At 39.7% G+C, this 20869-nt stretch overlaps 6 protein-coding genes across 9 annotated transcripts; 2 read left to right on the top strand and 4 right to left on the bottom strand.

Annotated features, from left to right (window-relative positions):
- Positions 1-619: 619 nt before the first annotated feature.
- LOC108610942 (leucine carboxyl methyltransferase 1) lies at positions 620-3205 on the top strand. The gene is made up of 4 exons (XM_018003326.2): positions 620-1097; positions 1747-2172; positions 2229-2533; positions 2606-3205. Exons 1-4 carry the CDS (start codon positions 843-845, stop codon positions 2640-2642), a joined length of 1023 nt encoding a protein of 340 aa, XP_017858815.1. The 5' UTR covers positions 620-842; the 3' UTR covers positions 2643-3205.
- Positions 3180-5743, bottom strand: Ku80 (X-ray repair cross-complementing protein 5 Ku80). Its single transcript, XM_018003323.2, has 5 exons — positions 5592-5743; positions 5431-5526; positions 5125-5366; positions 4934-5056; positions 3180-4868 (listed from the first exon to the last, which is right to left on the bottom strand). Exons 1-5 carry the CDS (start codon positions 5604-5606, stop codon positions 3239-3241), a joined length of 2106 nt encoding a protein of 701 aa, XP_017858812.1. The 5' UTR covers positions 5607-5743; the 3' UTR covers positions 3180-3238.
- A 254-nt stretch (positions 5744-5997) lies between these two features.
- On the bottom strand, positions 5998-7812 carry LOC108610943 (alpha-tocopherol transfer protein-like). The gene is made up of 5 exons (XM_018003328.2): positions 7383-7812; positions 7050-7293; positions 6600-6975; positions 6353-6527; positions 5998-6297 (listed from the first exon to the last, which is right to left on the bottom strand). The coding sequence occupies exons 2-5, from the start codon at positions 7126-7128 to the stop codon at positions 6121-6123; spliced, it is 807 nt and encodes a 268-aa protein (XP_017858817.1). The 5' UTR covers positions 7129-7293; positions 7383-7812; the 3' UTR covers positions 5998-6120.
- A 446-nt stretch (positions 7813-8258) lies between these two features.
- Positions 8259-10382, bottom strand: fy (fuzzy planar cell polarity protein-like protein). The gene is made up of 3 exons (XM_018003325.2): positions 9987-10382; positions 8824-9911; positions 8259-8755 (listed from the first exon to the last, which is right to left on the bottom strand). Exons 1-3 carry the CDS (start codon positions 10062-10064, stop codon positions 8698-8700), a joined length of 1224 nt encoding a protein of 407 aa, XP_017858814.1. The 5' UTR covers positions 10065-10382; the 3' UTR covers positions 8259-8697.
- Positions 10383-10424: 42 nt separating this feature from the next.
- Positions 10425-17369, top strand: emb (exportin-1 emb). 2 transcript variants are annotated; one of them, XM_018003319.2, is made up of 7 exons: positions 10425-10918; positions 11550-13238; positions 13411-13781; positions 13847-14326; positions 15107-15439; positions 15509-15874; positions 15954-17369. In XM_018003319.2, the coding sequence occupies exons 2-7, from the start codon at positions 11750-11752 to the stop codon at positions 16101-16103; spliced, it is 3189 nt and encodes a 1062-aa protein (XP_017858808.1). In that variant the 5' UTR covers positions 10425-10918; positions 11550-11749; the 3' UTR covers positions 16104-17369. The 2 variants fall into 2 exon arrangements, with proteins under 2 accessions (XP_017858808.1, XP_089321267.1); XM_089465141.1 differs by lacking the exon at positions 10425-10918 and adding an exon at positions 11357-11477.
- On the bottom strand, positions 17361-20338 carry Naglu (N-acetyl-alpha-glucosaminidase). 3 transcript variants are annotated; one of them, XM_089465145.1, is made up of 3 exons: positions 20227-20338; positions 19685-20019; positions 17361-19591 (listed from the first exon to the last, which is right to left on the bottom strand). In XM_089465145.1, exons 2-3 carry the CDS (start codon positions 19907-19909, stop codon positions 17495-17497), a joined length of 2322 nt encoding a protein of 773 aa, XP_089321271.1. In that variant the 5' UTR covers positions 19910-20019; positions 20227-20338; the 3' UTR covers positions 17361-17494. The 3 variants fall into 3 exon arrangements, with proteins under 3 accessions (XP_089321271.1, XP_089321270.1, XP_017858919.1); XM_089465144.1 differs by having other exon boundaries at positions 20169-20314; XM_018003430.2 differs by lacking the exon at positions 20227-20338 and having other exon boundaries at positions 19685-20214.
- Positions 20339-20869: the final 531 nt, after the last annotated feature.

Consider the following 20869-nt stretch of genomic DNA (forward strand, 5'->3'; position numbering starts at 1 on the left):
GAACATTGCGACGACGCGTCGTTGGGCAGCAAATAGTTAGTTAGATGCAATTGTCAATCCAGTGAGATGTTTTTGCATGACAAAAAGTCGCACTTTGCATAATTTGCCATTCTATCGTTAGAAGACTAATTCGATTTCGCCAGGGGGTTGTGATTCATTCACCGTCATTGCAAATGCAAAAGCGAAACAACAATTAAAGCCAGTTTACTTTTTGACCCCGACTTATTGAGTTAAAGACTCAGTGGCTTGGGCGTAGCTGACAATTTTAATTATAACAGCCGTCGCTTCCGATGTCAAAGATGCGGGAAACAATTAGAGCACTTACATGGATGATGGAGTTAACTTTGACTTGATTGTGGCACGCGTTACTTATAAATGACTGTGACTGAATTCTCCTTTGCTTGTTGTCTATTTTTTAAAATTAAGTGTCACTGTTGACCTAATAAGCATTAAGTATTTGAATGAGTGCAGTTGTAATAACTTGCAATAACTAATTGTCTCAAATACACAACTGATAATACTTTAAATTTAATGTTGGCGGGCTTTCAACTTATCGATGAAACATTTATCTGAAATCGATAAAAAAAGCGACACTTCCGAAGCTTACCAACACTTGCGGATGTCATCGATGCTTGCAGCTGTTTACGGGCTGTTTTTTATACTCATTTGCATTCACACAACTTGGTCGAGAAAATCAAAGTTACGGAAGAAGCAAAATAATCAAATATAAAAACGATTTTAAAGTGACAAAGTAGTAGAACAAAGGAAACCCGGTTGCCGTCTTCCTCGTAGGCATTTCGCATCAAAAGGTTATAGTAGCCCAATATCAAAACAGCCTCGCCATGGAGCCTCCGTCAGCAGGCGGAGGAGTCGCACATAACAATAGCACACACAAGTTTCATCCATGCGATGAGGCCGTCATCGCCACCAATGACGATGCCAGCGATTGTAAACGCGGTGCTGTGCGCCTTGGCTACTGGAAAGATGACTATATTGGGTTCTTTGTGCGCAACCAGGAGCGAAAAGCACCGGAGATAAATCGCGGCTATTTTGCACGCGTCAAGGGCGTTGAGATGTGCGTGGAGAAATTTCTGAAGGTTAGTCGTATTTACTGCATTTACAGCTGAAGGCTGCTGCACACAACAAAACAAATTTTATGGGACATGCGCGATATGAATATTCGCTGCATCCTAGTGTAGTTAGGCAAACAAATTGAGTATCAATTATTATTAATTGAAATTCGAGAAGTTTGCGTATTTTTTACTTGCTGAAAGAGCTTCAGCAATAAGCGAATTTGAAAAATTATAGCATCTGTTCTTACTGATCATGTGTTATGTGTTATCGATAAGATTCTATTTTAAAGTAGTTCGATTGTAGATGATCTAAGTAATCTCGGAATACTTGTAGCTCGAACTTTTCTTAATAATTATCGATAAATATTTCTTTTGAGCAAGGCTCAATTGATTTTATTTGAAAAGAAACAAGAGATTGAGAAACTTTTTATCGCTCACAACATTTGTATTGCCTTTGGCTCTTGCTTGCCCCACCCAGTTCTCTGAGCTAGGCAGGAGTTAAGGTCGAGGGTTTGCTTGAACTGTGGCATTGAAATTTTCAATGCTATTTCCATCCTGTTGCATTGGCAAAAATGATGCTGATGCGCATGTGTTGTGGTTATGCATCTCGCCCCAGCTACATATATAGGCATATAACCTTGCCCTTCGACTAAACTGACCATGACTATTGCAGAAAACGTCTGGAAATTGCCAAATCATCAACCTTGGCTGTGGCTTTGATACCCTCTACTTTCGGTTGCGGGACACACCCCACCAGGTGAAGAATTTCATTGAGCTAGATTTTCCCACAGTGACCGCGCGCAAATGCTATACAATCAAACGCAATAAGGCGCTGCTAGCCAAAATCCACGACGAGGATGGAGAGGTGCGTCTCAGTCCGACAGATTTGCATGGTCCCAACTATCATTTGATGGGCGTTGATCTGCGCAATCTGGACGAGGTGGACAATAAGCTGCAGCAGGCCGAAGTGGACTTTACGCTGCCCACCATATTTCTAGCGGAATGTGTGCTGGTCTATATCGAGGCTCAAAACTGTCGAAATCTGCTCAAATGGATAGCGCAGAAGTTCCAAGCAGCCGTCTTCGTTAACTATGAACAGGTGAATATAAACTTGATCTTGGTTACGTTCATACTAACAATGGAATCTCCATTAAGGTGAACATGAATGATCGATTCGGCGATGTTATGCTTAATAATCTGCGCAGTCGAGGTTGTAGTTTGGCGGGCGTTGAATCCTGTCTGTCCCTGGAGACGCAAACCAATCGGTTTAAGGATTGTGGTTGGAGCGGAGCACGCGCTTGGGACATGGTACAGGTGTACGATAGCATCTCGTCATCGGAACGCCAACGCATTGAGCGCCTCGAAATGCTGGATGAGGGCGAGCTGCTGCTACAACTATTCCAGCACTATTGCCTCGTTGTTGCCTGGCTTGGAGTTGCCTTCCAGGATCTAGATATTACGTATGTATGCCACATTCTACACAATTGATCATATATATTTTACTAAACTTTGTTTCCGTCTTCATCCAACAGCGTGGAGGAGCTAATGTCCTCACTGAACATTGACTAAAACGCACAGTGCAAAGAAGTGGCTCTTGGCTCCGTCACCAGACATATGTAAACATAATTCTTTGCGTGCACTTGCTTGGAACCTCTACACAAATTGTGTTAACAAATTAATATATTTAATGTTTATCACATACATACACACACATATGCATATAGCTACATGCAATGTATATAAATGGCATTGCTTATTTAACATCCACTTCCCATTCTTAAACTATTAAGTGTACATCTATTAAGATTGGCAGATTTGAAATTGTTCGTTCCTTAAGTCGTTTTCCTTATTAAGTTTTAATTTTTATGCTCCTCTTTGGCTAAATAATTTTACATTTTAAATTAATATATTAATATACATATAAATGTAATTCATCAACGAAAAAAAAAAAAAAAAAAATTTATCAAATGCAATTGTTCAATTGGTTATTTATTCCCTTGCCCCACACTCGTTTCGTGGAATTGTAAATGTATATTAAAATTCATGAAAAACGAAATATATTCAGTGATTGAAGTGTAAATTTGGGCAAAGACAACTTGTTCAATCTTCAATAGTTAAATATTTATTTTTAATGGAATAAGTGTTTAAATGTATTATTGTACGTGTTATATATCACTCTGAAATTCAGCATCATCAACCTCAAACTCTGGTTTTGTATAAAACGCTTTCAGACGCAGCTCATCCTCCAGTGTTGGCTCACCCAAAACGAGAGGGCCCAGCTGCTTCTCCACGACAATGGAATGCCAAAACTCTTGCAGATTCCTCTCAGATGCTTTGGTTTTTAGCTGGTTTGCAAATTGGTAGTACTCCGCAAAGCTGTTGAATTCAAAGCAACTGTCTCGGTACAGTTTGATCACTTCATTCAACTGATTGAGGTCCAATTTGTTGCGGTCCAGCAACGTATTAATAACCACTCGCATTTGAGCAGCTAACGATTGGAACTGAGCGTCCCGTTTGGTAGTATTCAACTCGGACCGCACCTTTTGTAAGAGTTGTTTGTAATCCTGAACCGGTGTCATCAGACCCACGCTATCAATAGTGATGGTATCTTCGCTCTCTTGCTTGATGGCTGGCGCTGGATTATGTTCCTGCTCCTTGGCCTTAAGTTTCTCTAGCCAAGCATAACTGTGCTCCAACGGAAACAGTTTCTTGAGTGCTGCAGCGGCCTGTTTGGACTTTTCCTCAATTGGTTCAGGCACACGCCAAAAGACATCGACGAAGTTTCTTTGTTTTAGCATTTCGTCGGATAGTTCCTCGTCTTTCTTTTTGGAGATAACCTTGTATTCCAATACATCCATCACATTCTGCTCAAAAATGCTGGGCAGCCCATCAAATGGCAGCAGATCATTCTTTCGTCGCTGCCTAGGCTGCTGGGTATCCTTCAGTGTACACTCCAAATCCATACTATCAATGAGGTTATCAACAGCTTTTAGCTGATCTTTGTTACACTCAGTTTTTTCGGTACGTAGCGAGGGAAAATCCCAGAACTGGTGCTGAGCATGATAGGATAACTCTTGCATATATAAGGTGGCCGGACTATCGTCTTTGGACTCTTGCGGAATAAGCACCACAATCCGTGGCGTATTAAACTTGACACTGAAAATCTTCCAGCAAAGTATAACACACTTTTGGGCAATCAATGCCCTCACCAAGGCATCCAGCTTCTGGGCAGATGATGTATTGCCCTTCTGATGCACAAGCATGTACAGGGAGTCGCCACAGAAGTAAGCATCGGGTATACTGCTGTGCTTCACAAAGCCCACAAAGTGCAGACCTGGCGCATGGGCGGGCGGCAACTCAACCAGCGTCTCATCATATGGCACTGGAGTGCCGCCAAGCATGTAGCCATCAATCAGGTCCTCAGGTAAGGGCGTAACCTCTGTGCCCTTAATGAAAAAACGCTCCTCTCGCTCCACCAACTCATCATGCTCGCCCCACACCTTCTTCAATTTGATGTGGCTTTCGTTTTTCATGGCTATAATGCCCTGTAAGCTAATCGAAATCTGGCTGCCAATGTGGAGCTTGGCATTCCAAACCCAGGGCCGCCTATTGGACACCTTGAAGACCGAGGCCAAGGTTTCCTTGAAGCTGCACAATACGGCATTGCAGTTGCTCACCAGCTGCAGAGCATGTTTCTGATTCTCCAGCTCATGGATATTGGACTTTCGCGTGAACTGAAATATGGCCTGAGGCTGGTTGGTCTCGGCATTGTCTATGTAAGCAATATTGTGGGAGCTGAGTAACAGTCGAAAGCGAGATTAGTACACAGTATTCACCTATTCCATAAAACTGTAGCTTACCCAACGATTAACTCAATGTTTTCATGAAGGATTTTGTTACAGATTTTGTCATAGTCATCGTATCTCTGTGTCATGAAGTTAAAGTCGTAGAGAAGCAAAATTCGCTGCCTCGCACACTTCAAGCTACAAATAAATCAATTCAATAAATTCAATATTTATTCATATGTTTATAGTTATCCTTTTAAACTTACGGCTGGGCCGAATGTAGCATAGCAATGGCTACGTCGAGACCATCAAGCCATTCGCCTTCATCGCAGGCTGTCGCATTGACAAACTTGAAGAAGCGAAGCAAAAGCTGCCATGTGCAGAGCTGGGTATTTTCATATTGAAGCACGTTCTGACACACTCGATTATTAGCCTCATATAACTCATTATTGCTCTCCTCACAACCCACTAACACAAAGGACACATAGTCCTTCTTGTCGCTGACAATCTGGTAGAAGGAAATTTTATTAATGTCTATCTGGAATCAATATATATACTTTTAATAGTCTTACTTTGTCCTTTATGATTTCAGATACGCATTTGACAGACTTTAATTTGAATTCCTCGGCGGCGCAGTTTCGTACGTCTAGCACAATAATTAGACACTCCTGCAGAAGTTATAAATATGTATAAAACTCTGCTTGCCTAATTATCTCTGCATTTTCCCAATTACCTTATTAGATGCCATTTAGCAGATTTTGATAAAGTTAAACTTTATCTAGGGAAGCGGCGTAATTTCACAATACACCGCAAGTTATCGAGAGCAAATGTAACTATCGACTTATTACTAAGAGCAACAAATGAGCAGAAAAGAAGAAGAATCAAATTGGCGCCATATATTCACTCATGATTATTGAATAATCGATATTAAATAAGAGACGTTGCAGTTATCTGCCGTTTTTTTTTTGTTTTTGTTTTTTTGAACTTTTTTTTTTGCCATTTTTAAGCCATTCAATATTTTTTCGAACACTTACACAATTAGTTTAATTGAAATAATGAAGTAAACAAATTTCGAGTCGAAAACAAAATGATTACTGTACATTTAACATCTATTCTATAGTAAAGCGAGTAATCTGCTGTTTTAAATGATTTTGTGTGGTACCTTTATTATTTATTTTCTATTGGGTTAGTCTGGAAGTTTTCAAAACTTTAATATCCATTAATTCTATTTATCGTATCTTGAATCATGTCTATTCTCTATTTCAACGCTTTTTATATTGCTGTAACTGTTCCAAGTAATCCGCACTTTGACTTAAATGATTAAAAATCAGATTTGTATCGAGCACATTAGTTGCTGGGCCACCGTATTCTGCCGGCAAATACTCAACTCCAACCATCTCGCGCAGTTTGTTTAAGTGTCGACCATCGTGAGTGAATATCTGGCATAAAATTCGATAGGATTACGATAAAATGTCGGTTTAATTTGACACTTACCCGATCTTTAAAATCCTTATTCATAAAGGGAAGAAATAGCGACGAAGTGACGTGCATGAGAAATCCTCGTTGTATGATATGCACAATTCGCTGGGAAAAGGGCAGAACTGTATTCTTCTCATTCACAATTTTCATAAACATGGGCGAGAACTGACGTAGAAAGTTTCTAGTTGTACTGCAGAAAAAGTCAAGGTAATTAGAGTTATTCAGAAATTCATTCTGGTCTGTCTCTCCCTTCAATACAAACCCCTGAAGATCACAAATCACCGTTATGCCGTTTCTCTGAACTCTCGGCAACATTAACATTGACTCAAAGATGAGATCATCCATTTCGACCAAATGCTGCAAATAATCGGGAAATTCTTGAAATGCATCCACTGTCTTAAAGATGACCAGCACACGTCCATTCTTATCCGTATGGGGCATGACAAAACGACATTGCGTAGCAAAGAATATTTTCGCATAATACTGTACGGGATGCTGGGCCACCCAGGTGGGATGCCTCAATTTAAAATCATAATAGGCATGTATAGCTTGATATGCCTTAAACGTATCCCAGTTGGTGTAATACAGAAATTTAGTCAAAAATATATCATCGGTGCCGACCTCCAACTCGTCAGACTCTGTGAACATAGTGAACAGACATTAAATATCACGGATGTTATTGATGATCATCGAGTAGAAAATCATCTCTTACTCTCTACGAGTTGACGCAATTGTTTGATTTTGAATAGCTGCTCGTCTGTGTGCTCCTCAGTAGAGCGGAGAAACAGCATCTTGATTGCAGTTCTTATAGATGTATCTCTTTGAATTTATTGTCCTATGTTTCCACAAAAAATTGACATTGAATTTTGTTGAATTTTTTTTTTTGTTTTTTTTTTTACGTTTTCAGTGTTCCGACATCGAACAGCACACACAGCGCGCCGAATGCGCACTGATTGCTAAAAAATACAATTGACATTTGATTTGGCTTTATTTATTTATTAGTTTTATAAGCCGAACGCGTTGAACATTTTAATGGGGCACTTACTGTGTTTCGGACAGTTTAGGTTCAATATAAATGGAATGTGCTGTAATTATTAGAGGACGGCCTAACTCCTTGGTTGATTCTTTGGCTAACGACTTTAAAGACACCTGCTAATGATTCTTAAAACGAGGTCAAATTGGGTCCCAAAACTCTTTTTTTAAATCTGTTTACCAAGGCCTTGCAGCGATTTCCCCAGGGCAAGTGTTTGATAAATTGCTTTCACGACTTTGTTATTCCCATTTGGATGGCTCGGCTTTGTAAGTAAGAGGCAAATGGTATTCGTATATGGTCTGAGCTGCGAGCATTGCCCAGAGTCGTGACTATGCTGGAAATGTGCAAATTAGCATTGAAATTGTTGATGGCATATTTGAATTTATAATTTGTAATTATTTTTATTAGATTTGACATCGTCGGGCTCAACACAAATACAGGTTGAAAACTGTTTACAAATCAAACATTTTCCTTATGGGAACGGGACTGGGAGTGTGAATACAATGAATATGGATGACGGGTGATTTAAGATGCGACAGACCAAAACAATTTAAATCCATTTCACAAGTATGTATGAACAAGTACAGTAAACCCTCACAAATAATAGCCTTAAGGGGTCTTAAGACTCGACTGAACGAACTTAGTAACCTGCACAAAACTTTATATATGCGTGTGAAATTGTACTTTATATATGTAGGAGAGTGCTATTGTATGAAGATTTTATTTCAGAGGTCTTACCACGAACCATACTTGTATGGTTAGTAACTCTACTGCTAATACTGTAATATTCAGGTTAATAGTTAAGGACAACGTAGAGGATCAATAGCGTAGACTGCTTATACTTACTTTTTCTTTATAGTTTACTTAACCAAGTTTGAGAGCTTAAACTTTAAAACTCTATGAACATTTTATTAAAAAGTATATTTTTGTTCCAGCACCAGTTCAATTATAAATAAATCTTAAAAGTAATTCTCTACAGTTAGAAGACACCCAATAAATTACTTATATTATGAGCACTTACACAAATTTTACGAAATTGTCTATATATTCATATTTAGGCTAACACCAGTATTACTAAAATAAAATTTGTATGTATAAATAATCGGTCAATAAACCAGCTTAAATTATAAGACATTGGAATTTTAATAGAGCTAAGGCAATTAGGATCAGTCTTATAAGCTCGTATTATACTGTTCAATAAAATCTGTTTTTTCTAAGGGATTACATGCCTCGTCAGACTTTCATATTTAGAATTCACGAACAAATATTTTCACAATTATTTTGTTCTAGCCACGAAATTGTATTGTGCAGTCATACCTATGCTCGTTCACCAGCAAACGCTTTTGTCTTGCAATAGACTAGCATAGACTTGTTTCGCAAGAAATCTAAGAAATAGAAGAAAAGAAACATTTATTGTTTCATGTCAAAGAGAAAGCGGAGTTACTCCACTTACCTCATAGTATGTGTGGGTACTGCCGCAACAAAAAGCAGAAAGATTACATTATTTTGATCATCTGCCTGGGCGTAACACTTGTGATAATCGGAGCAACTGTACTGATCCAACATAACCGTTTCATTTGATGCGTCTAGAGCGTTGCTTTCGCTTTTGGCTATCTTTAATTCGTGGATGTTCTCCAAAGTGTGATCAAAGAACTTCTTAAGCATGTCCAGACGCTGCAAATCACCCACGACAATTCGCTTAGCACTCGACGATTGATGCAGATTTCGTGTGAAGACACATTTACGCGTTTCCGTATTAATCAGGATAATGGCCAATATATGGGCATCGATATCCAGCTGTTCGGGAAGGCTGCGTGGAACACATCTTTCGACATTAGCCAGGAGATTGGCATCATTGCGATATGCATTCATCGCATTTTGATGCAGTTCCCGGAACGCAGATTCAGCTCCGCAAAGAACACACAACGCACTGTTCGCCGAAACTGGGACACTGACAAAACGAAAGGCAATATTTGGACTCTTGTTGGGCAGATAGACGGGCACATCGAGCTGTAATGCGCTTGAAGAGTTAAGCAGAAAGAGCAACAGTTCCCTATCAAGGGTGTCCAAGTCCCACCAGCCTTCAGTGGCTACAGCGATGCGCTGGCCCACAACGAGACAGCAAAACAGCGAACCACAATTGGAGCTGAACTCATTCAAACGATTCAAGAGATGAGCATTTTCCGTTGCCAACAGACAGTCCGTATAGCCCAGGAGGGTTGTGCCAGCACTAGACGCTTCCAAGGCAGCATCAACAATAGGAACATACTTCTTGGCATCTTTCTTTAGGCGTTCCATAAGTGAGGGATGGGCTAACTCATCGCGACTAATAAAAAGTGCAATCCCTCCGAATGCGAGCTCCGCTAGAGCCTGAAGCTGAAGCTCACCCATGCCACGGCCACACACAATCAGCGTGATCGCATTGTGAAAGTCACGCCAAATGTACGTCCATTCATCTGTGTGCGTGGTTTGTAATTGTATGCCGAGTGACTTGAAGAACATGTGAAAGCCATTCAGAGAAGCCACAGTCGAAAAGGGCAACTACAACGAAAGCAACGATTCGTCATAACAAAATGTGGCTTATGCATATGTACACATGTAATTGGTTATGCTTACGTTGTCGCATTCACCCTTTTTGCGTGTAAATATAGGTAAGCCGCCATTAGTTGTTAAGCAATGCAAATAAATCGACATCGTTTTTAAACAATAAAATTCTCTATATCGAAAGTTGTTTATGTTATGGACCCCTTAAAACATTCCTTTGCAATCAAATTAGGGATGAGCTAGTGCTGAATTTGATCATGCCTGTCACGAGACAATTTGTGACAGATACATATGTACAACAAATTCAGTTTTTTATTCTTAATATATGCACATTTTGCCAATTATGATTGTTTGGTACATTTCTATATTATTATTATACAAATACAAATAATAATAAACACAGCTTATTTTTTAGTTTCATGAATAATTGCAACTCTAACTTCGATAATAAAATAAACAACATGGGGACGATAAGCGAGCGATATATGCAACTACAACCGTTTTTTGGTCAGGGTTCCATGTTTGTATAATATGGAAACACTGTGTTTTGTTAATTGTGCCGGTAGATATTAATTAAATACGGGTTGACTTCATAATTTAAAAAATTTAGAATCTTCTTTAAAGGATTTCTTCCTATTTACTTTGTGGTCTCTATACCTTACTTCTGTTTATATAAACTCTACTCGATTCCGGCACCGCGCATGACGCTTGTGGTCCATCCCTGGTTTTCACTACTGAAGGAGAAGAAAAGTACTGCGAAAAAGTTTGTTTCAAACATACAAATTGGTCACAACGTCAACCGTTGTTAACCAAATAGCAAAAAATCGCTCAGCGTGCATGTATTTTGCGACAAAAGATATAAAATTGACTTGTGCATCTCGCAAATGAAAATAAATTTTTTCCCTGTCTGGACAAAAACGTTGTAGTCTTTTCACTCGTTTTGCGCTTTCGTTTTCCACGCTGTTTCTTGGGAATCGTAGGTTGCAACGCTTTTCTAAATCTAGGTAAGTGCGTGTGAAAGTTAATATAAATTAAATGTGTCTAAGAGCGCGTTTAATTAAACAACAAATGTGTTGTACAACAACCCAAAGCCGTGCGTACATTATAGATTTGTGAAATGCCGTCGCAGTCTCGAGATGCGTTGCGCTGCTTTGATTGTATTTTGCATGTGTAAGCGGCATGTGTGTGCGTGTGTATTTGTGTGTGCTAGAGATGAGCCGTATCTGAAATGACCGTGACATGCAGCAATAATGCAGATTTCTGATTCTGCCTGTTAATATAAACATGAAACACGACATTAAACACAAATCTCACGATCGTTTTAATTTATTTGAGAATAAATTTAAAAAATGATTTCAATTTTTGTTCGTCACTTAACTACTAGTGACTCGAGCACTGGGAGATGCTTGGGATAAGTAACAGGTACGCAAATATCGCTCATCTCTACGGTGTGAGAGTGTGTGTGTGCTCGTATGTGCGAAAAAAAAGTAAGCGCGCCACAAGCAATCGTTCATTGGTGTTTGTGTGTACATGTGTGTAGAAAATAAGAAAACATACGTAAATGTATGTAAAAAAGAAATATGGTTGCCTTTATGCCGATAAATGTAATTTTCGATATGTTCGATTCTCCTATAGAGTCAATCCAGGCGACCAGGCGACCCATCAACCAAACAGCAGCTGCCAGCTACCACAGATTTCATCACTGACGCGCATTCCCCACTCGTTTTAGCCGGAGGAGCAAGCGAAAATCAATCAAAATTAACGCGGACACAGCGACTGCTGGTGCTGCTGCTGCTGAGCGACGCAGACGCGAACGCTGCTTTTACTACAAAGCGATGGCGATGTTGAGCTCCGATGAAGCGAGCAAACTGCTCGACTTCAACCAGAAGCTAGACATTAATCTGCTCGATAAGATTGTGGAGGCGCTCTACTCATCGCAGGGTGAGCAGTTGCGACTGGCGCAGGACATACTAACCACACTAAAGGAGCATCCGGAGGCCTGGACGCGTGTCGACAGTATACTCGAATATTCACAGAATCAGCAAACCAAGTTTTATGCGCTCCAAATTCTCGAGGAGGTGATCAAGACACGCTGGAAGGTGCTTCCACGCAATCAATGCGAGGGCATCAAAAAGTATGTCGTCAGCCTAATCATAAAAACATCCTCGGATCCGGCCATCATGGAGCAGAACAAAGTTTATTTGAATAAGCTGAATATGATATTGGTGCAGATCCTTAAGCGCGAATGGCCGCGCAACTGGGAGACGTTCATCAGCGATATAGTCGGTGCATCGAAAACGAACGAGAGCCTGTGCATGAACAATATGGTTATATTGAAAAATCTGAGCGAAGAGGTCTTTGATTTCTCGCTCGGGCAAATAACACAGACGAAGGCCAAGCATTTGAAGGATACGATGTGTTCGGAATTTTCTCAAATTTTTACCCTCTGTTCGTTTGTGCTGGAGAATTCAATGAACGCGGCGCTGATACAGGTCACGCTAGAGACGCTACTGCGCTTTCTCAACTGGATACCATTGGGCTACATCTTCGAAACGACGCTTATAGAGACTTTGATCTTCAAGTTTCTGAGCGTTCCGATGTTTCGCAATGTAACCCTGAAGTGCCTATCCGAAATTGCGGGCTTATCGGCGGCCAATTACAACGATAATTTTGCAACGCTGTTCAAGGACACAATGGTGCAGCTGGACCAGATAATTGGTCAAAATATGAATATGAATCAAGTGTTCCTGTGCGGCAGCGATACGGAACAGGAGCTGGTGCTGAATCTGGCCATGTTCCTCTGCACGTTCCTCAAGGAGCATGGCAAACTTGTGGAAGATGCCAAGTATGTGGATTACTTGAACCAGGCACTCCTGTATCTGGTCATGATCAGTGAGGTTGAGGATGTGGAGGTGTTCAAAATCTGTCTGGAGTACTGGAATTGCCTTGTCGAGAATCTGTACAATACCGAATTCTTTCCACCCACACTGGAGTCATCGAAGCGACAGCAAGTTTATCCCCGGCGTCGATTCTATGCACCAATTTTGTCTAAGGTTCGCTTCATCATGATTTCTCGCATGGCCAAGCCAGAGGAAGTTCTTGTTGTCGAGAACGAGAATGGCGAAGTGGTTCGCGAATTTATGAAGGACACCAATTCGATTAATTTGTACAAAAATATGAGGGAAACCTTGGTGTTTCTCACCCATTTGGATTGTGCGGATACGGATCGGATTATGACCCTTAAGCTATTAAATCAGGTCAATGGCACTGAATTCTCCTGGAAAAATCTCAACACTCTATGCTGGGCAATTGGCTCAATATCGGGTAAGCTTTTAAGTTTTTATAATCTGAAAATCGATTAAATTTAAAAATATTTATTTTAATTAAAACTTGAAAAAGACGAAACAAACAAAATGAAAAGATAATTTAAACAAGAGTTAATTAATCAAAATTAAATTCAAATTAATTTATATATTTTACATTTATCTTTCTGCAGGCGCATTCTGTGAAGAAGATGAAAAACGATTTCTGGTCACTGTCATCAAGGACCTGCTTGGACTCTGCGAACAGAAGAAGGGCAAGGACAATAAGGCGATCATTGCATCCAATATTATGTATGTGGTGGGACAGTATCCACGCTTTCTTCGCGCCCATTGGAAATTCCTAAAGACGGTGGTGAACAAGCTGTTTGAATTTATGCACGAAACGCACGACGGTGTCCAGGACATGGCCTGCGACACATTCATTAAGATAGCAATTAAGTGTCGTCGCTATTTTGTTACAATACAGCCGAACGAGGCGTGCACCTTCATTGACGAGATTCTCAGTACTATGAGCAGCATAATATGTGATCTGCAGCCGCAACAGGTAAGCGACGTGGCAACAATGCACACTGACGGCCTAAATGAAATGGCTTAACTCTTCCTTTTAAGGTACACACATTCTATGAGGCAGTCGGCTATATGATCTCTGCTCAAGTGGATCAGGTGCAACAGGATGCGCTTATAGAACGGTACATGCTGTTGCCGAATCAGGTGTGGGACGATATCATATCGCGGGCATCGAAAAATGTCGATTTTCTGAAAAACATGACAGCCGTTAAGCAGCTGGGCAGCATACTGAAGACAAATGTGGCCGCCTGCAAAGCACTGGGTCACGCCTATGTCATTCAATTGGGTCGGATTTATTTGGATATGCTAAATGTGTACAAGATCACATCGGAGAACATCATTCAGGCCATTGAGGTGAATGGCGTCAATGTGAACAATCAGCCGCTGATCAAATCAATGCATGTCGTGAAGAAGGAGACCCTCAATTTGATAGCCGAATGGGTATCGCGCTCCAATGACAATCAATTAGTTATGGACAACTTTATACCGCCCTTATTGGACGCCATCTTGATGGATTATCAGGTGTGTAAATATTTCTGCTTACAAATTATATATGTATTTGATAATTTGTTATCTTAGTTTTGCATTTATCAATTTCATGGGAATAGATGTAGAGAAACAATGAGGTAGCAGCAAACCCTTGATGTTTGTAAGAAGGGAGAATAGATTAGCCTACAGAATAGTTCAATTTAAAATTACGAGTTTTGCAAACACTGATTAGCTTGGGGTGAAGAAGACGGACTAAATAAATGTATATTTTAAAAATATATATTAAAATTTAAAAGCCTGTAACTTATCTATGAACTCCCTTACTCCGCATTTAACCTACATTATCTAGCCAATATTGAAATGGTAGATAATAGATAGATAATATTTGCCCTACCAATAAGTTACTTTATGTATCACTCAGTTTGTCTCCCAAAATCAGAATTTGAGTGAAATTTAAATTGACAGACGATATAATATGCCTATGTTTTTATAAATTTTTATGTGACCAAGAGGGAATTAAATAACATAAAAATATTAATCTCTTTTATATAAAATATATATTATATATAACATAATTATTTATTAATTATTTTTCTAGTTGGATATTTCCTCATAGGCATGATCATGTATTTTTTTTAGACAATATAAGAAGACAGAAAAGCTTTTTAAATTTAAGAAATTATTCTTATTCTAAAATACTTAGCCTTAGTATAACTACATAAATGTTTCATTACACAAAGATATTCATCTGTAAGATACCTGTAAGCTTATCTAGTTTTGATTTTAATTATTTGAAATATATATTTTTTATAGCGGTGTAAAGTTCCGTCCGCGCGCGAGCCCAAAGTTCTGAGCGCGATGGCAACGATTGTGAATAAATTGCGCCAGCATATCACAAATGAAGTACCAAAAATCTTCGATGCTGTATTTGAATGCACGCTAGACATGATTAATAAGAATTTCGAAGATTTTCCGCAGCATCGCTTCAGTTTCTATGAGCTGCTGCAGGCGGTCAATGCGCACTGCTTCAAGGCGTTCCTCAACATACCGCCGGCTCAGTTTAAATTGGTATTCGACTCTGTGGTATGGGCATTCAAGCACACAATGCGCAATGTGGCCGACATGGGCTTAAATATACTATACAAAGTAAGTTGATTACTTCAATAGTGATTTAGTGATATATGATATCTATAATATAATATTTCTCGTTCACAGATGCTGCAGAATCTTGAACAGCATCCGAATGCAGCGCAGAGTTTCTATCAAACCTACTTTACGGATATCCTTATGCAAATCTTCTCAGTGGTTACCGACACTTCGCATACAGCGGGCCTGCCTAATCATGCCATTATATTGGCCTATATGTTCTCTTTGGTAGAGAATCGAAAGATAACGGTTGAGTTGGGCCCCATACCGGATAATATGATATTCATACAGGAATATGTGGCCTCATTGCTAAAGTCAGCATTTAATCATTTATCAGATAATCAGATCAAAGTCTTTGTCACTGGCCTTTTCAATTTGGACGAGAATGTACAAGCATTTAAAGAGCATTTGAGAGACTTTCTAATACAAATACGCGTGAGTAAAATGCGAAAAAAGGAGTAGAACATTATTTAATTTGGCCTTTCTATTAATCACATTCATATATCATGTTTAGGAGGCCACTGGTGAGGATGATTCCGATTTGTATCTGGAGGAACGTGAGGCAGCATTGGCTGAGGAGCAGTCCAACAAACGTCAAATGCAACGTAATATTCCGGGCATGTTAAATCCGCACGAATTGCCAGAGGATATGCAGGATGAATAAAAATATGCTGAGTAGCTGCTGCTGCTGCTTGCATGATGTTAGTTGAAGCTTGAGTATGCTGATGATAATGATTGATTGATGATTTATGATTGCAAATAATGTATGAGTGTTTTCTCAATTAGAGGAAAAGTATAAATGTTTGTTTGATTGAATGCATATGAGTATAAACGTTATATATATACACACACACCCACACACAAACACTAGAGCACACATAGCCACACACACACACACAAACAGAGGAACATCTACATGCTGACAGTTGGTTAAATTATACGAGAATGTAAGCGGTTAATGTGCGCAATTGCATACCTTAATATGATTTAACATATTTTGCGTACTTTTGCCACCAACAAGCAACAACAAAACCACGTACTCCCTATCCCCAAAACTTAGCTGTAAAACATCGTCGTCTACATTACAAAGCAAACGAAAGATGAAAACTTTATACATACATAAATACTAAATGCATATTATAATAATAATAATAATAATGATAATGTTTGTTTGAAATTTTTAAATGAGTATAATTGTAGAAATATCGTGTATGAATGAAAATGAAAACGAGCGAATACATCTCCCATACTTCTTTTTCCACATACAAACGAAAGAAACAATTTATATTAATATAAACTTTATGTAGTTTGCCCACACACACACATACACACTCACACACACACACATCAAGTAAATGATTAATTTTATGTAAACCACTTGCATAAAACCAATCCAATAAAATATGTACATGTCTGTGTAATGTGCGTTGCAACAAACTGAAAACACACACAAACGAAACACACTTCACACAATTGCAAAACAAACAGAAAATAACCATAGTAATTCGTATGCGTATGATTGATTGATGAAGATGTTTAAATTTTTACATTTAAATTAGTTTGTACAATAATTTAAATAAAAATCAATTAAAAACCCATAAAGTTCATATCTCAATGTATGTACGTATGTATGTATGTATGCAAATTTGTGAATGGGGATCGGAAAGAATGTTTTGAATTGAGGTAGGTTTGTGAGCTAAACCAAGATCAGATCATTATTTTCCTATTGAGTTTAATTTTGAACTATTTTTCATTCGTTTCGTTTTCCACATGAATAGAAATAGAAAACCAACAAAACTCCAAAATAATATTTAATGAACATATCTTAAATTGTTTTTCATTTTTACTAAAAAAGAAATAATTTTTTTTATATTTATAACTCAAACATTATATAATTATTTTTATAAATAAAACGCAACACTGAAGCTTATATTTTTAATTATTATATATATTAAGAGTTTTTATCTGTCAATTATTATAAAAAATGATAATCTAGAGAAAATTATTTTTATTATGAATGATTATCATTTCATCATTTAATGCATTTCTTTATTATTACCACTCATTTTCTCCTGATTTTTGGGATTGCGCTACCTTTACAGCAATTTGGCAATAATTCAGAAAGAGCGTATCTCTCGCATAAGCATTCCATTTCTCATAGATATCGTGTGAGATATTCCACGTGCTCCCTACTGGAGATGTGGGATATGCCTTGGTGTGGTTGCCAAATGGCAACTCAATTTCGTTCTCAACCCGCTGTTTGAATTCGGAGTAATTGAAAGACGTGTGTGTTCGCAGCGCCTGCGTCACAGCCTCCAGAAACATATTCCAACGGGGCTGGAAATAATCGCTCATCAGGCCAGACCATTGTTTCGTCGCATAGTCAGGAACCTGATAATTTGGGCCCCAGGACGTCAGTTGATTCCGTGCATTAAATTCGTAGATTGGACGCTGTTCCTCACTGGGCGCCAATCGCTTGGCGGCCTCCAGCCAGTTGCCCAGTAAATAATGCTCTCCACTGGCTAGTATTCGCTCCATATCGGCAAACAGTTCCAAAAGTTTGCCAGCCAGATATTCCACTCGATTGAGTTGCTTACTGCGATAAGCTGACTTGAGATTGACGTAAAAGCGATCGAAGCTCAGCTGGAGATACTGGCGCGTGATATCCACCAAGTCGTGCTCATAGATGGCACGCCTGTTATCATTTAGAGGTACCGTGTCCTTCGCTTCCAGCATTAGGCGCCAAGCCTCATAGACCATGGTTACATTGTACCAAACCCAAGGATAATGATGTAAGCTCGGCCTTTTGTTCAACGTATACTTTCCACGCATGCGCTCTCGGCCTTGAAAGGCGTAAACGCTATTCCGCAGAAGTTGCCACACCTGCGTTAAGCGCGTATCATTTACGCCGTAACGTGTTAAAGCAAAGTACTCGAACCATTCTTCGAGCTGCAGCTCATCTTGACTCCAGCCTTGCTCGAGAGTGAGGGCGAACAAGGCATAGTTTTGGCCAATGCCTTCGGGCGTTATGCCCACGCCCACCATACTGCTGTTGGGCATGGAGCGTGCAGCTATGATTCCACTAGGGATCAGCTGGGCGGAGCCAAAGAGGCCAAGGTTGCCACCGAAATTGTTCAGCATGCACCACACAAAGGGCTGGCCATAGTAGGAGTGCGTCCGCTCGTATTGCGGAAATTGTTCGCTTTGCAGGTCCAAGGCCAGGATGCGACCCCGTGGCACAGCGGTGAGGTACGCCTCGATGAGGTCATTTGTCCAGTAGACGGACTTCAAGAACATCCAACCCTGTAGCAGCCACACAGCATCAGCATCCACCACTTGCATCGAGTTGTAAATGGCCTTGGCTGTGTATCGCACGTAGTTCGGCTCGGGAACACGTGGCATCATCTCGTTGAACGGATCACTGAAGTAGATGTGATTGGAGCCATAGACTTGAATGACCCGGCGCAAAAACATTGCGCCCACCTGCTGAAAGAGCGGATCTTGCGGCTCAACAAACAGGACACAGCAATAGGGATCAGGAAAATCGTTCCATCGGTCGGACTGCGTGAGGCTGGCATTGGGAAAGACGCGCCGCATTGCGGTCGGCACATATCCACCAAACGCAGGCAGAGCCACGCTCATGCCCAGCTCACGCTGAGCCGCTAGTATCCGCTGTTGCAGTAGTTGCTGCAGTTGCCTGTGTGCAGGCGGCAAAGGTCCACCCCAGCTTCGCAAATTGCCCATGCGTTGCCAGGCTTGGAATGCAGGACCCGCAAAGTGTGCTTCGATTTCCTGTGGCGTTAGTCCCAGCTCTGTGTAGACATCCTGCCAGATCGCCTCCTGATTGGGGGCGATCACTAGATTAATGCCCATCATGGCCATCCAATCGATGTGACGCCGCCACTCATCAAATTGCCACCACACAAAGCTATAGCTCCATATGCAAGGATTTTGATAATAGATAAGCGGACTGCTGGATTTTGAGCGGTGTGTTACATTAGGCGGATCCCAGTCTTCCGGCAGCTCAATATGCGTTTTATACCAATCGAAATCCTTTTTCAGCACATACTTTAGATAATAATGGAAGCCCTTGCATACAGAGACTCCATTTGATCCAGTAATCAACACCTTTCCATTATCTAAGCGAGTTATCTATAATTGAAAATCATGTTGATTTCTTGATTATTCTAACTGAATAATCAGCAGCCAATATATGTATATACACAAGTACAGATTTAGACTCACCTGATAGCTACTCGGGTCCAGAATCTTGTTAACTTCCACCTGAAACCATTGCGATGCTCGAAGTCCAATAACACGCTGAATAAGCTGTTTCGCAGCATCTTCCTGTACATCGGGCGATGTGTCTGGTGCAATGCGCGCTGCCAAATCCGTTCCGAGATCGCATTTCGCCAAGGTCAAAAAATAGACAAATGTCAAGAGTGCACACAATTTGATGCGCCCGACCATGGCTGTTAAAGTCAATGGCACAAGTCTCACTGAAATTGAGCCGGGAATTGATTCTCTTGGCTGCCGCAATTGTTGATAATGAGTGTGACGTTGTGGGGGAACGAAGACCGCTTTAAAGATCGTTGTATTAGTAATTTGTGAGAGCCAATGAAAATAAAATGAGTGTGTCTCGCCCCGGCTACGTGTATATTATTGCAGCTGAATTGTAATTGAATTTATTCAACTGCAGCTGATGTTGCATATATGTATGTATGCTTACGCTATAAGAGTGCGACTGTTTATGCAGTCTGTTAATCTTGCCAATTATATTTACTAACTTGCGCCACTCACTATCCGTCGCTACATTTGAGTTTAAAACGGTAAACACAACACAGCTCCAACAGTTTATCGATGTTTGCGCTCAAATAAATTAAGATTTGTATGTGTACACACTGGAAACGTTTGAGTGAATTCGTGGTGCACAAATTACAATGTATTAACAATTTTTTTAGTTTAAAATTCAATATACATTTGTGATATCATTACCAATGGTTGTAGCTTAACCATGCACTTTGCATTTTTAAATTTTACCCATTTCAAATTCGTTTCTATACTTCAGTTTAAAACTTTCAACACAACATGGCGCTTTTTTCAATGCTTGACGCCTGTACAGTGTACACACTGGAAATGCTTGAGTCGTTTTGTGATCGATACATTCAGATCACTGGGCATCAGTTAGAAAAACAAATATTTGAATTTTGATTTGTGCTATCATTGAAAGGGAGGTTTTTCTAGTAAGAGATAATAATAATAAGCGCTAGTTAAATAGTAATAATACTGAAAAAATGATACTTTTAAATTAAATTGATTTTATTTTAAAACTCTTAAAAATATATTTAGGGTTTTATTTCAATCCGAAACTTTAAAACTTCATTTTGTGTAAAAATGTATAATTAAGTAAAAAAAAATATGTGTGATCGA

The sequence above is a fragment of the Drosophila arizonae genome, chromosome 3 (assembly GCF_054131065.1).
Source record: "Drosophila arizonae isolate 15081-1271.41 chromosome 3, UAZ_ARI_1.0, whole genome shotgun sequence".
NCBI lineage: Eukaryota > Metazoa > Arthropoda > Insecta > Diptera > Drosophilidae > Drosophila > Drosophila arizonae.